The sequence below is a fragment of the Denticeps clupeoides genome, chromosome 11, assembly GCF_900700375.1.
Source record: "Denticeps clupeoides chromosome 11, fDenClu1.1, whole genome shotgun sequence".
Taxonomy (NCBI): Eukaryota; Metazoa; Chordata; class Actinopteri; order Clupeiformes; family Denticipitidae; genus Denticeps; species Denticeps clupeoides.
The window spans coordinates 15853395-15868281 of record NC_041717.1 but is presented as its reverse complement, the minus strand read 5'-3'; the positions used below and the strand labels follow the sequence as shown (position 1 = coordinate 15868281).

The 14887-nt window shown below is 43.5% G+C and overlaps 3 protein-coding genes across 5 annotated transcripts; all 3 read left to right on the top strand.

The window, feature by feature from the left end:
* The first annotated feature begins 87 nt into the window (after positions 1-87).
* On the top strand, positions 88-6395 carry bag4 (BCL2 associated athanogene 4). Of its 2 annotated transcripts, none has more exons than XM_028996667.1 (5): positions 88-498; positions 1158-1283; positions 1426-1608; positions 5426-5677; positions 5766-6395. In XM_028996667.1, exons 1-5 carry the CDS (start codon positions 406-408, stop codon positions 6195-6197), a joined length of 1086 nt encoding a protein of 361 aa, XP_028852500.1. In that variant the 5' UTR covers positions 88-405; the 3' UTR covers positions 6198-6395. The 2 variants fall into 2 exon arrangements, with proteins under 2 accessions (XP_028852500.1, XP_028852499.1); XM_028996666.1 differs by having other exon boundaries at positions 90-498; positions 1417-1608.
* A 1793-nt stretch (positions 6396-8188) lies between these two features.
* On the top strand, positions 8189-10588 carry LOC114799803 (dual specificity protein phosphatase 26-like). The gene is made up of 3 exons (XM_028996679.1): positions 8189-8444; positions 8975-9186; positions 10153-10588. Exons 1-3 carry the CDS (start codon positions 8272-8274, stop codon positions 10365-10367), a joined length of 600 nt encoding a protein of 199 aa, XP_028852512.1. The 5' UTR covers positions 8189-8271; the 3' UTR covers positions 10368-10588.
* A 146-nt stretch (positions 10589-10734) lies between these two features.
* Positions 10735-14274, top strand: rsph14 (radial spoke head 14 homolog). 2 transcript variants are annotated; one of them, XM_028996808.1, is made up of 7 exons: positions 10735-10786; positions 11400-11611; positions 11687-11789; positions 11933-12051; positions 12134-12359; positions 12955-13091; positions 14018-14274. In XM_028996808.1, the coding sequence occupies exons 2-7, from the start codon at positions 11413-11415 to the stop codon at positions 14254-14256; spliced, it is 1023 nt and encodes a 340-aa protein (XP_028852641.1). In that variant the 5' UTR covers positions 10735-10786; positions 11400-11412; the 3' UTR covers positions 14257-14274. The 2 variants fall into 2 exon arrangements, with proteins under 2 accessions (XP_028852641.1, XP_028852640.1); XM_028996807.1 differs by lacking the exon at positions 10735-10786 and having other exon boundaries at positions 11223-11611.
* The last annotated feature ends 613 nt before the right edge of the window (positions 14275-14887 follow it).

Sequence of the window (14887 nt, the reverse complement as noted above, 5' to 3'; positions counted from 1 at the left end):
GTCTGAGTGTTCCGCTCGCTTGTCCTTTGGGCAAAAAAAAATAATTGGTACGTCGATAAATAATCCTATGCTTGCTCTCGCGAGATTTGGCCGCCCGTTTCCATCCGGTGCCGGGAGCCTCGCTGGCGGTGGTGTGGTGAGGTCACGTATCCGGGTGCAGGACCTCAGCTGATCGGCTTTTCGTCGCTACGGCTGAGGAAATGGCGCGCATGGGGTCGGTTATGTAAAGTCGTCGTCGGAAAGAAGTGATGGAGAGTTGAAAGCATGTATATTTTTACCGACCTCGTCGCCGTCAAGTGATGAAAGAGCCTGAAAGCGGACGAAAAAGGAGACCGAAACCCCGCAGTCGCACGGCAGCCTGACTGAAGCCATTCCTGCGCCAGTGGAGGAGACGCCGCTCGGGTCATGAACCAAACGCAGCCCAACAGCAAGCCGGCCCAGCACCAGGCCTGGCCCTCCACCTACAGCCCGGAAAACAACAACTGGAACGGCGCAATGGTAACTAGACAAGCAGCCGCAGCTGAACACGTTCTCTCGGTGTAGATTATGTCTGCGTTCTAGATGCCAGATTAACATAACGGTGACATTTTATTTTTATGGTAATTACGTACAGTACAGGCCAAAAGGTTGGACACACTTTCATGACAATTTACGTTGGTAGATTCTCACTGAAGGCATCAAAACTATGAATGTTCTTAATACTGTACTTAACAAAAAAGGTGAAATAACTGAAAACATGTTTTATATTCTAGTTTCTTTGCTCTGATTTCTGCTTTGCACACTCTTGGCATTCTCTCGATGAGCTTCAAGAGGTCGTCACCTGAAATGCTTCTCCAACAGTCTTGAAGGAGTTCCCAGAGGTGTTTAGCACTTGTTGGCCCCTTTGCCTTCACTCTGCGGTCCAGCTCACCCCAAACCATCTCGATTGGGTTCAGGTCCGGTGACTGTGGAGGTCAGGTCTTCACTTTTTGTTAAGTACATAACTATGAATGAACACATGTGGAGTTTTGATGCCTTCAGTGAGAATCTACCAATGTAAATGGCCATGAAAATAAAGAAAACACATTGAATGAGAAGGTGTGTCCAAACTTTTTGCCTGTATTGTACATAATAGTGGAGCTGGAACCCACAAGATTTATTTCCTTTTGGTTGATCAGGACTCTGTGCAGTATCCTGGATATGCATCAAATTATTGGTATCCCCAGTCTCCTGCAACAGGGCCTTATGGGAACATGTACCCCCCGGCAACGGAGGTCAACGGACAGCTGCCATACAGTCCGCAGGTAGCCTGTCTACCTCTCATGTCTTGTCTGGTTGGAGAACATGATCTTAACCGGCAATAAAGCACATTTGAATCTTGATTTCTGGCTTTTTCTTGCTGCACTCGTGGATCTTTGTTCATTGTACTTTCCTCAGCCCATGCAGGCATTTCCCAACGGTGTCTACAGCCCAGCACAGTATGCAGCAGGCATGGTGCATCCATCCAGTCCTTATTACTGCACTGATCAGATGACGCCCAGGCAACCCCAGTACCACAATCAAGGCTGTCCTGAGCACAGCACAGGGGCAACAAACCCACCACCCTATCCTGCACAGTCTTGCCAAGGGGTGAGTGACCCTTTCTGTGTATTTATTCTTGCGTAAGGCTGGGGAGTAAAATTCATATGATGATCTACAAATGTCTACAATTGATCAGTATTTTTTACCATTTATGAGCCACCTCATTCAAGACCTAGCATTCTGATGATGCTTGTCAGTTGGGGGTTTCAATAAAGTACACGATTGGAAAAAAAACACGAGAATATATATATATATATATATATATATATATATATATATATATATATATATTTCAACTAGAGGTGGTCATAGATTAATTTTCTTAATCTAGATTAATATCACTGTAATCTTGGAATTAATCTAGATTTTAATCTTGGCTCATTTGAATTCTGCCGAAGGCATTCAGAATATGTGTGCTACCCAAATAATGACTAAAAGTAAGTCTTTGAGAACGGGTTTCTCAAGCCAGGTGGTGCATTAGATCAGGGGCTCATCTCCTGTTTCCAAAATGCATCACAAACTGCTTGAGAAAGCTGTTCTACTATGATAATTGGTGATGAAAATAAATGATGTTCAATAAGATGTACTTGTGTTTACCAACTGTTTATTCAGTTAAGTAGCTGCATCCATGTTACCACGTCAGGTTTGATGTGGTAATTTCACAGTTCGAAGACTCGTTCTCGCCCCCTACAGTGCAATTCAGCTAGGTATACATCCGCGCTAAAATATCAAGGTGAAAGTCATCATAGTGTAGCGGTTCTTCTTCTGCGTTGTGTAACTTTTTGATTTCGTTTCTTGAACCACAAATGATAAGCTGACACCCAAGAGATTTTCTGTGCAAAGTGTATTCTGTACAAAAAGCAAGGTCGCGTCAGAACATCGCCTCTTTCTACACCTCTCTACTCACGCCATGTGTCCAAGAGAACTGAACATTAACATAAAGCATTCACAATTTACAATACTGCATACCTGTACAAAAAGCAAGGTCGCATCAGAACATCGCGTCACACATCGCGTCTTTCTGCACCTCTCTCTACAATATACAGTATTAAAAGAACATAAAAAAAAATATTCACAAAATAACACACATGCAAAATATTCCTAATATGTACATAAATTAAAATGAAAGAAATAACCTTTTGCTCACAAACCCCACGCACCTCTAACAACTCACGCCATGTGTCCAAGAGACCTGAACCGGGTCTCAAAAACAAAATGAAAGTCTTTAGGAAATAAGAAACTAAAAGACACAAGAAAGAAGAAATATACTTATAAATCTAGCTTAACCATTTAACTCCGGCACAATAGCTTGCGTAGTATAGACCCAGCTCCCAACCCAACTTTGTGAATAGATTAACGGCAATATTTTTTTTAGCGCCCAATAAGAGTCTCACGTTAACGCAGATAACGGCCCACCACTAATTTCAACACATTCGCCTCCAATGTATGTGATTCAGGCCCTAATACTTACCACAGTAACATAGCACATAGGAAGTGTTTGCTAATGTCACATAAAGTATTTTACATTTGCGGAAATAAACAGATAACAAAAATTGCTGCTTACTAGTTATCTGTATCTTTATGTGAAAGAAGACATGTAACCATTTTTAGATTTATGTTTGGGACAGATGTCCAAATCAAGTCTCATTTGCCGAATGTTCTGCAGATAATACTGCATTGGTGTATTATCTGATAAAATTAGATGATCCTTTATTAATCCCAGAAGTGGGATTAAGATTAAAGAAATTTAACAGCATGTACATTTCTATATCATCTACTATTATACACGGTAGCAAAATTTTTCAGAACACTTCAGAGGACTATGAACATGTAAATGAATTAACTTGCTTGGATGATAAAAGCTAATAATTTTGTCATTTAATATACAATTACTACATGTTGGGGGGAAAAAAACTGCCATTTTATGCAATAATTTTTAGACAAAACTGCTATTTTTTTATTTTTATATTGCATTCCTCAACTGAGGGAAAATCAGTCAGCCTGCAGTTTTCCCCTAATGCTGGTTTGAATGAATTAAATGAATAAAATAATTAGGGCTGCAACTAACAATTATTTTAATAATCAATCAATTAATTTTATTTTTATTTGTATTTTTTTTTTTAGTAATCGTAGAATCGGATAAACAAAAAAACAAGCATTAATTTCCAACCCTTTATTCAAAAACAGAACCAAAATCTTTAGAAAGTGCACAAACATGTTGCTCCTTGAGCTGTTATAATAATAATAGAATAAAATAAAAATGGACTAACACAAAAAACATAAACATGTATGCTTTACATCTGCCAAATATACTTTTTTTTTTTTTTTTTAATAAAGTGCCACCTGAGTTGCCAGAACGATAAATAATTTATAAAAAAAAAAATACAAATCAGAAAATTTAACAGGATTTGTTTGAATGTCAGAACTTGTTCTCTACACTACACTGCAGATGCACACACTCGCTGAAGCACACACTCACAAACTCTCATACTGACACACACACACACACACACTGCAAACTTAGTAGTTTTGTCCTGTTTTCAGTCCAAATATCTAAATCTTAAATCAAGATACATTTACTAGACACATGAAATAGCAAAAGAAATTGTCTTGTTTTCTGAAAAAACATCTCAAAATTAAGTGATTGCTTAAAACAAGCAAAATTATCTGCCAATGGGGTAAGAAAACTAATCTTAATGAGATATAATCTCAAACAGAAGTTTTAAGCATCACTTAATTTTCTCATGCCATTTTTCTTGTCTAGTAATCTTGATTTAAGATTTTTTAGATATATGGACTGGAAACGAGACAAAATTACTAGGTAAGAAAAGCTTTTTTTGCAGTGTAGCTATACATGACAACAGATTGAAAAATGAATGGTCCAAAAAAAGCTAGTGAATAAAAACATGTCTTTAGTCTTTTAATGCAAAGTAACTATAGCACCCCTGCTTTACTACTGTTATTAACGAGCTAACGCTAACTTGTCAAGCTGGGTGACATTTACATTTACAGCATTTATCAGACGCCCTTATCCAGAGCGACTTACAATCAGTAGTTACAGGGACAGTCCCCCTGGAGCAACTAAGGGTTAAGTGTCTTGCTCAGGGACACAATAGGCGAGTGTGTTACCCACTAGGCTACTACCACCCTCCATCGTCCACGCGGAGACGCAGAGAACAGTCCGAACGCTGTTTCATCCCCCCTCCACACCTGTAGGTGGTGCTGTAAGTCCCCATATAGTTCTCCTCCACGGTGAGTTAAACACCAGCACCTGGGACATTACGTTCCTCACTTCAAATGGGAACAAAAGTTGGAATCTGCAGTGACTTCCCTTGCTGCTGAATTCCCTTCTTCCTCCTCAAACACTCCAACATGTTTGCGTTTCAGGTGCTGGATCATTGCCGTGCTGCTCCCGTGCCATGTCGCTTTTGCATATTTTCGCACAGATTTCTCTGCCTCAGTCATGTATCTTTCCTCTACCTCCGCTCGTTTTTTTTTTTTTTTTTTGTCCGTGCTGTCTGAGGTGCCAAATTCAGCTAGCATCTGTGTGCGAGAGAGACTGAGTGTGTTCACTCCACTCTGCGCTCAAATAAATTATTGTTTTTTTTTTTGTTTTTTTTTTAATAATCAAATGTCTCCGCATCTCGCGACACAACGAATCGATTAGGAAATTTGTTGCCAACTCTTTTAGTAATCGATTTTTATCGATTTGTTGTTGCAGCCCTAAAAATAATGAAATAGAATGTAGTAGCATTTTATGCTATTTGAATGAAGGAGCTCCTCATGGCTTGCCATATACGGCAATGTGCTCTTGCGAGAATGGGGGTTGGCGGTCTGATTATTCTTGGTCATTTTATCTGTACAGGGTCCAGGCTACCCTCCACCTTCTTACCAGCATTATGGAGAGGGGGGTCCCACACTGCCCCCCAATGCTCCCTACCCAACACAGCAGTCCTCACGACATCCAACTGAGGCCTGGCCCCACCCTGGTTATGGTCCTCCTCACCAGCAATGGCAACCGAGTAGCCAGTCATCGCACACTCAATATGGCAACCATGTGAGACCTCCCCATCCTCCACCCTGGCAGGGTCCTGCACCACCCCCTTATGAGCCCAAGGTGAGTCTTTTGACAGACCTCCATTGCCAGATCAGTGACTTGTAGGTTGGTTTTTGTCCTGATCGTTCTTTTTGTTTCTGTCCCTTAGGATCATCAACCAGGACAATCTCACCCACGCCCACTTCCAACAGGGCCCAAACCGCAAACAGGCACCTCTAACAGCGCCACCATGAAGGGGGCAGACTTCAGCGCACCTCCTCAGATTTACAAGGCAGGTGGGGCGAAAGGAGAAGGCCCAAGTGCTACAGCCCCTACCCCATTGGCCTCAACTCAGCTGAGTGGCCTGGCACGGGTATATCAGGTCCTGACCCGTGTGGAGCTGCTGCAGGAAGACGTGGATGAATTTGTGGGCAAAAAAACAGACAAAAGCTACCGATGCCTGGAGGAACTTCTGACCAAAGAGCTCCTGGAACTGGACTCTGTGGAGACCAATGGGCAGGAAGAGGTCCGACAGGCCCGTAAGGAGGCAGTGCAGAGGATCCAAGGCATCTTGGACAGTCTAGAAAGGAAAGCATTCTGATCAAGGGGCCAATGGACACTTTTTTTTTTTTGTTTGTTTTTTTCCTAAAATTTGTTTAAACTGTTCACATAATGAATTGTTCCAATCACCCCCTATGTCTGACTGATCCATTCACCAAAAAAATCTGCTTAATTCTATTATAATCTATGCCTGCATTCTAAATATGAAATGACTGAATAAAAAATGTTTACAATTGTGTGCAGAGACATCTTCACTACTGAAATTGCTTGTCTTGAACTAGAACCGACTGAAGAGTTATAGGCTGAACTGACAGGTCACAAAGCCACATCCAACTACTGAGCAACTGCATTTATTTCTCCCACTATGAATGTTTTGCTTTGTTAGATATTCATCTGGTTTCCAGTCTGAAGTGCACGGTTATCTACGCTGAAGTGATTGTCATTGTTTTAACCATCACCCTTGCTGAGCGGTGGGCAGCCATGAAAGGTGCCCAAGGAGCAGTGTGTGGGGATTCGGACCACCACTGGATTAATGTGATTTCGAATTTATTGCGCGGGGTCACCAGGGCCTGACAGAAACCATCCGAGGTACACAATGCATTCTCACGACAATCATTTCTATCTTTAAATCACGTGTCAGCTGTCCCACAGACATCTTTTAATATTGCTCACAAGGTAAGTGTTACCTAACAGGCTGGTTTCAAGTCTCAAGCACACCTTTCATTAATTATTTGTGGAATAAATTTTTCATAGGTTTGTGAAATAAGGTCAAGAGGTGCTCTTTCATATTTAATGCGTTAATGTTCTATTTGGTGTAACCTCATATTATCTATCTTCTGTCATCTTTTGTAAAGGCATATCAAAAGTATGCTGCGTCCACCAATATACTTGGGTTATTGAAAGGTGTACAATAAAGGTGTGAAGGCTCACACACCCTCGCCCATGCTTGTTTTGAGTTACAGTGCATGTTCTGAGCACACGAGGGAGCTCTTTCACTTCAGTGCTGTGTGGAGAGACGTTGTATGCGTGGGTTTATCCCAGTAGCAGAACTCAATTTATTAGCTTAATAATTTTTTAGCTTAATAACATCTGTTTCCTTTCTGACTGCTGACCGGGGACAGTGGTGGCCTAGCGGTTAGGGAAGCGGCCCTTTAATCAGAAGGTTGCCGGTTGGAATCCCAAGGTGCACAGAGCAAAGCACCGTCCCCACACACTGCACCCCGGGCGCCTGTCATGGCTGCCCACTGGTGGTTAAAAGCAAAGGACACATTTTGTTGTGTCATCGTGTGCTGTGCTGCAGTGTTTCACAATCACTTCACTTTTCCACTTTTGAATGACACAACTAAGCACAGTCAAAGTACTGAACTTGAGGGAATTTCTGGAACCTCATTGTGGTCATTTTTATTGCCTTTGTGAGACTGCTTTTCTAACCTCATGCTCCTCAACCCAGACTCAAACTTGAAGTTAGACCTCATGTACTGATGGTCATCCACACACTGAAAAAAGAAAACACTGTCTCAAATTTTAATCTGTCATACCTAGTATTTTAGTATTTATGTAATGTAAATAAACCTTCTGTAGCATTACAGTAAAGCAAAAAAACTACATTTACCCATGAGAATAAATTAGGCAGGTTAAATTAAAAAGCAAACCAATTTTTAAAAATGCTGGAATGAAAGAACACATTAATACCATTTACATTTACAGAATTCATCAGACGCCCTTATCCAGAGTGACTTACAATCAGTAGTTTCAGGGGACAGTCCCCCTGGAGCAACTTAGGGTTAAGTGACTTGCTCAGGGACACAATGGTAGTAAGTGGGATTTGAACCTGGGTCTTCTGGTTCATAGGCGAGTGTGTTACCCACTAGGCTACGACCACCCTGATACCAATGACCAATGAGAGATTTGTTCAGATTAAATGGGGAAATGCATGAATGCACACTGCATTTAGCCAGGAGATTTAGTAACTGATCCACAGTCTGGTTCCTGCCACGCCCCAAATCTGAAAATAACTGTGACCCTCTGACGGTCTCGGCAGCACAGCTCCTGTCACTTGAATCATTTCAGTGCCACGCGTGAAAGCATTGCTGGCCGACAGGCTTCTTGTGCTCATGGCTTTGAGACATTTTCTTTGGCAAAGTGACAGACTGCATTCCTGCCCTCCCGAGATTGACTTCAGCTCCCCTGGCCTGGCTGTGATGGAATTGGAGCGTCTGCTCTACACAGGGAAAGTGATCGTCAGTCATGCTGATGAGGTCTGGCCAAGGCTATACATAGGAGACTAGTAAGTGCCTGATTTATAGATAAACAGAGAGAACTGGGATCACATATCTTAAACATGTCACACAATGTCACAAAAAATTCCTGTTCTCAATCCATGCATTTTTTTGCTGTTGCAGCATTGGAGTAATGTCTATATTTATATACTGTAATATAAAACTTCATCTCAATCTGCCATGGAAAGGAGGACAAATAATTACATTTACTGGTTCTTTAAGTGAAGTGTTTTCGATACACTGCAGCACAGCACACGGTGACACAACGAAATGTGTCCACTGCATTTAACCCATCACCCTGAGTGAGCAGTGGGCAGCCATGACAGGCGCCCGGGGAGCAGTGTGTGGGGACGGTGCTTTGCTCAGTGGAACCTCAGGGGCACCTTGGCGGATCGGGATTCGAACCGGCAACCTTCTGATTACGGGTCCATTTCCAGCCCCGCTAGGCCACCACTGCCCCAAAACAAAGTAGCACCTGAAAAGAAAACCGGGTGAGCATTAAAAGATCATTACGTCCACCTCTTTCCTTCTGTTTCAGTGACAGTGCAGAGAATCGTAGCCAGCTGTCGACCCACGGATTCACACACATTGTAAACTGCGCTCACAGCTCGCTCCGCGGTGGGGCCGATTTCTACAAGGGCATGAACATCACCTACCTGGGCATCGCAGCCCATGACTCGCCCACTTACGACATGAGCGCCAACTTCACCAGCGCAGCAGACTTCATACACAAAGCCTTGGCCAGTGGAGGTAAAGGGGATTATTAGGCCATATTGTTACTCTATCTGCTCTCTGTTAATAAATGTATTAGCCCTAAAATATCTACTTATATTTAGAAACATTGAATAAATACTTACAGATACTTTGAGTAAGTACCCAGAAGCAAATGTACATGATCAGCAGACTCCACTGGAAATTATACCCCAAAAGAAAAGTATTTCATTAAATTGAACATTTGGTGTGTTCACGGTTTTGTTGACCTCTTGTTAAGCGAATTCATCCCAAATCATTAAACCTCTGCTGGTTCTTTATCTGTATGAAAATGAGCTGTGGATGGGCTCCTGGACCTGACTTAGCAGATTTGCCTTCCCGTTTGAGACTTTCATATGCTGGCATCACATACAGTACAGGCCAAAAGTTTGGACACACCTTCTCATTCAATGTGTTTTCTTTATTTTCATGACCATTTACATTGATAGATTCTGTCTACCTTTTGTCTATTGGTAGATATGTCCTTAACGAAAAAACGTGAAATAACTGAAAACATGTTTTATATTCTAGTTTCTTTGCTCTGATTACTGCTTTGCACACTCTTGGCATTCTCTCGATGAGCTTCAAGAGGTCGTCACCTGAAATGGGTTTCCAACAGTCTTGAAGGAGTTCCCAGAGGTGTTTAGCACTTGTTGGCCCCTTTGCCTTCACTCTGCGGTCCAGCTCACCCCAAACCATCTGGATTGGGTTCAGGTCCGGTGACTGTGGAGGCCAGGTCTCCACTTTTTGTTAAGTACATAACTCCACATGTGTTCATTCGTAGTTTTGATGCCTTCAGTGAGAATCTACCAATGTAAATGGTCATGAAAATAAAGAAAACATGTTGAATGAGAAGGTGTCCAAACTTTTGGCCTGTATTGTATATACATAGAGCTGGACTGAGAACTGTCCGCGTGGTTGCATTTGTTGTAGCCAGGTGGCCCAGTATTTCTGTGTTTGGTTTAGGTAAGGTGCTGGTGCACTGCCACGTGGGTGTGAGCCGCTCGGCCACCGTGGTGCTGGCGTACCTGATGCTCAAACAGCACATGAACCTGGTGGAGGCCATCACCACAGTCAAGGAGGGCAGGGGCATCATCCCTAATCGTGGCTTCCTGCGTCAGCTGATTGATCTTCACGTCCGGCTTCATGGCAAGCACAGTCCTGGGGCAAGCAGACCCTAGAGCAGGACCCGGGTCCTGCTGAACCAGTATCAGCTGAAAACAAGGCCTGGATTGTGATGTGAGATGCGGAGTTGATGAAACCTGCACTAGAAAATGTCAAAGGCCGCTGCACATGAAGTGACATGTTAAATGTGCCTGTCATTTTTTTTTACCCTGGTAATTCAGTGTTTTAGTGTTTTAGTGTCTGAAAAGTTCCTAATTAAATGCGATGCACCTTGAAACACCTGAATCATAAATTATATGCTGATACACATGCTCGCCGGGTTTGATTGAGCCGTTTTAAAAACGACTCACGCAAATTGCGTATCCGCCCCCGATCCTGACGCTGTTGCCGCGGAGTTTGCGCCAGTTTATCGAAACGCGCCGAAACCGACCGATGCGACGATCCCGACCTGGATTCCCAGATCCGCAGTTTTACGGTCCGTGTGCAAGATGTTTTTAAACGATACGTTTACTTTGCTGTCGTGTGTTAAGGTTGATATAAAATTAAAAAAAAAAAATAAATAAAAAACGGAGATTAGGTGGAAATGACGCCATGATGGGAGTAGTGAGATGTTCCGGGACCAGTCTGTAAAATGTTGGGCCGGGCATGTTTGGGTGATCGCAGCCCAGTGGGTGACCAGAAGACCACAAGGTCACAGGTTCAAACCCTGAGTGTCTCTCTGCAAGACGCTCTGTGTGAGGGTGTCTTCTAAACGCAGTAAATGATGTGGTATTTGATGCAGATATCGACTACAATACTGCTTTTTGTAGGGTGGTAGTAGCCTAGTGGGTAACACACTCGCCTGTGAACCAGAAGACCCGGGTTCGAATCCTACTTACTACCATTGTGTCCCTGAGCAAGACACGTAACCCTAAATTGCTCAAGGGAGACTGTCCCTGTAACTACTGATTGTAAGTCGCTCTGGATAAGGGCGTCTGATAAATGCTGTAAATGTAAATGTAAATGCATTTTAGTATTTGTCCGTGATAAACAGTAGGACGATTGCTTCAAGTGAGAATCCCTGAATAAAAAAAATAAAAAATGCCCAGTGTCCCAGTGAGGATGGCCGGCACACGGACGCCTGAGGGGTCATCGCCGGTGATCGACCCCGCCAAGGCCCCGGTGGCGTACGGGAACCGCGCCCTCCCGCAGCTGAAGATGGAGCTGCAGGGCCCGCAGCTGCTGATCCGCCAGCAGGCACTGGCAACCCTCTGCGACCTGGTTCACGAACCAGGGCGCGTCTACGAAGCCGTTCAGACCGGTGAACGACTGTCGATTACATAGACTCTAGCATCAGTGTATGCGGTGCCCGAACGCTCACTTTTCTTGTATTCAGGCTTCGTGGACGTATTAAAGGACTTGCTAAAGGACACAGATTCTGTAGTGAGAGTCAAGACCACAGAGGTTTTTTACCTGTTGGCTTCACAAAATGTGGGCAGGTGAGCTGTTTTTTTTTTTTTTTTTTACTTTATATATTACTTTGTTCTGTTTTATGTCTTGTATGAGTGTTTGATTCATTGTGACGGTATCTGGGACATGTGGGGTATTTAACTGTATATGGCGTGACGTGGTGGGTGCACAGAGAGGCGTTCCTGAGCAGCAATGTTTTGGGCCCTCTGGTTGCTCTGCTGGACCACCCAGTGGACGCCTGTCGTAAAAACACACACCGGGTGCTGAAGACAATCGCCGAGTTTCCCACCGGTGAGCTCGGAACGTTGTGACATGAACTGTCCGGGTGGAATTCCCTCCCTACTCACCAGCCTTCTCTCCTTTCTCTCTGCAGGCGCAGCTTATTTGGTGGCTCAGGGTGTCGTCCCCCGGTTGGTCCAGCAGGTGGTGGGAGAGCGCGAGGACATCCGTGTCCTCATGTTGAACACGTTGACTAGCTGCGTGTGGGTGGACGCGCTGCCTGGCCTGCTCAGTGGAGGACTGCCTGTCCTGTGCCAGCAACTGTCGGACCCCTCCCCTGACATTCGTCGTGCTGCCACGGCCGCCATGGTTGGCATGAGGTCAGGTGACATTAAAATGATTTGCTCTAAAGGTCAGAGATACATTATTAGTACGTGGTTTTATACTGTAAAAAGTGAACACTGCCTAAATAAAAAAAATGTACATAATCTTTCACATGTAATATTTTAACATTGACGTAAATAGACCCGGTTACAGCAGGTTTGATTGGTTTTATTTACAATACTTCAATGCTGAAATTACCTCCATTTTTTTTCTTAAGTTTAACCGGTGTTCACTTTTTACTGTGTGGTTAGTAATACCTGACCCAAACTTAATCCCAGCCTGTAACCATTACCAAGAATATCCAAGCGGGTCTCTCGATTAAAGTGGAAACACTAAATACACAAACAAATCGGTATTTTGAAAAATCCATTGAATTATCTCCACACGACGAGTACAAGATCAGCATTTCTTTTCTGCGGATGTATTTCCTGCACGTTTGACAGGCGGTCGTCGTTTTGTTAGCTTGACCTGCCGTCGTTGTCATGGTATTTTGTATGAACTGTTGTTCTGCTCAACTGTTTTTGAATGTGGATTAAGTTGGTCTCCTCTCCTGTCACAGCCCTGACGAACCTTCTCCTCTCCCCTCTGCAGTGTTCCCCTACAGGGCAAGGTTTACATGTGTGAGGAGAACGTTGTACCTCTCCTGGTCTCCTCACTTTCCGACAGCGACCCTGGGGTCATTTCCAACGCCACAGCGGCCATTACGTACACTGCTGTCACCACTAAAGGTCCTACATTTACATTACATTTACATTTATGGCATTTATCAGATGCCCTTATTCAAAGCGACTTACAATCAGTAGTTACAGGGACAGTCCCCCCCTGGAGCAATTTAGGGTTAAGTGTCTTGCTCAGGGACAGAATGGTAGTAAGTGGGATTTGAACCTGGGTCTTCTGGTTCATAGGCGAGTGTGTTACCCACTAGGTCCTACCTTGGGATATCACTCAGACTTCACTCCAGTGTTTCCTGTCTGCTGGAAGATAATCTCAGATTATTTTTTATTATTATTATAATTATTATATATTATTATATTATATTATAAATTGAGGGGTGTGAGGGCATGAGCCGGGTGAAAATACATTTTGGTTGCGAGAAAACCCTTTCACCAGGAGCAGTGTTGTCATGGATCACTGGCTGTCCTGAGGTGCAACACACCACATATGGTTTAGTGCATAAACAGGGCTCCCATAGTGCTTTGCTGTGGACCGGAGTTTGGAGGCGTGGCCCACCGCTGCATGATTAGACAGTCAAATATGGTGTCGTTGGAGCTTACATATTTGGAGGTAGTGAAACACCTCACCTCAAAGAAGAAGAGGGTTACATTAAATCACTGCTTGTGATTATACTTATTGCAGTATAGTAGTAGTGTAGTAGTAGATCCCTTTTCTAAATGCCGTGCTCATGATGATGAAGTTTTGTGTAAGAGCGAGAGCGAATGTAACCTTGATGGGAAGCTGGTGTGTCTCTACAGCATGTATTGACGTGTTCGGTGCTTCTCGTATTTCATTGGTTAAAACAAAAGGCAGGAGTAGTCTCTACAATCCTCAGTCTTTTTACCTATTGTAAAGATTTCACCCAAAAGTCAACCAAAATTTTTTTTACGTGAACCTGTCATGTGAGTAGTTTGTTTTTCATGTTCTCATTCACATCCAGGAAAACACCAGGTCCTGCAGGCCGGCGCCATATGCCCACTGCTGAGGCTGGTGCAGAGCGAGGACTGGGCTTTGTGTGGCAACGCTCTGCGTGCCCTCACCGCCCTGGCAGAGGTGCCCAGCGGGCGGCAGCGGCTGCTCGAGCACATCCCCCTGCTGGAATCGTGCCTTGGACACCCGCATTCGGTCATACAGCGCGCTGCAGCCACCGCCATCAGCGTCATCTCATGGACTCCCTGATGGACATTCAGATTCAGATATTACCAAAAGAAAAATAATTCAGTTTTTTAAGTGTGTTCCAATAGTGCTATAAGTTTATCTATTTATTGAAACGAATAAAAAAATAAATGAAGAACTATTCCAAAACTATATTTTCACAAATTAACTTTCTTTATGAGCCCTACCTACAATAAAAGCAAGGCCATAGCCCTAGGTGTGTGTATACTCAATAAAAATATTCAGTACTGCGCAAAAGTTCTTGGCAGAAGTAAAACTAATTAAAGTTTTTTCATCTTACCAACAGAAACCACACAGGGACAATATAAAAGTGTAAAATACACTAATAAGTGGAAATATTTTAGATGAAAGTGGCAACAAATTCTTTTGGTTTTTAGTAAAAAGCTTCATACTCGAGATGTTCTAGAAGAACTGGAGGTTACAGATGTAGACCTTTGTGGTGGCCAGTGGTGGGCTAGCGGTTAAGGAACAGCCCCGTAATCAGAAGGTTGCTGGTTTGAATCCCGATCCGCCAATGTGCCACTGAGGTGCCACTGAGCAAAGCACCGTCCCCACACACTGTCATGGCTGCCCACTGCTCACCAAGGGTGATGGGTTAAATGCAGAGGACACGTTTAGTTGTGTCACGGAGTAG

Excerpts from the sequence above, each read along its gene's own strand:
- bag4 (XM_028996666.1), top strand. The coding sequence starts at position 406 with ATGAACCAAACGCAGCCCAACAGCAAGCCGGCCCAGCACCAGGCCTGG. Across the intron at positions 1,609-5,425 it reads CTGCACAGTCTTGCCAAGGG|GGTCCAGGCTACCCTCCACC; the intron begins GTGAGTGACCCT and ends TTATCTGTACAG. Across the intron at positions 5,678-5,765 it reads CACCCCCTTATGAGCCCAAG|GATCATCAACCAGGACAATC; the intron begins GTGAGTCTTTTG and ends TCTGTCCCTTAG.
- LOC114799803 (XM_028996679.1), top strand. The coding sequence starts at position 8,272 with ATGGCTTTGAGACATTTTCTTTGGCAAAGTGACAGACTGCATTCCTGC. Across the intron at positions 8,445-8,974 it reads AGGCTATACATAGGAGACTA|TGACAGTGCAGAGAATCGTA; the intron begins GTAAGTGCCTGA and ends CTTCTGTTTCAG. Across the intron at positions 9,187-10,152 it reads CAAAGCCTTGGCCAGTGGAG|GTAAGGTGCTGGTGCACTGC; the intron begins GTAAAGGGGATT and ends TGTTTGGTTTAG.
- rsph14 (XM_028996807.1), top strand. The coding sequence starts at position 11,392 with ATGCCCAGTGTCCCAGTGAGGATGGCCGGCACACGGACGCCTGAGGGG. Across the intron at positions 12,360-12,954 it reads GCCGCCATGGTTGGCATGAG|TGTTCCCCTACAGGGCAAGG; the intron begins GTCAGGTGACAT and ends TCCCCTCTGCAG. Across the intron at positions 13,092-14,017 it reads CACTGCTGTCACCACTAAAG|GAAAACACCAGGTCCTGCAG; the intron begins GTCCTACATTTA and ends ATTCACATCCAG.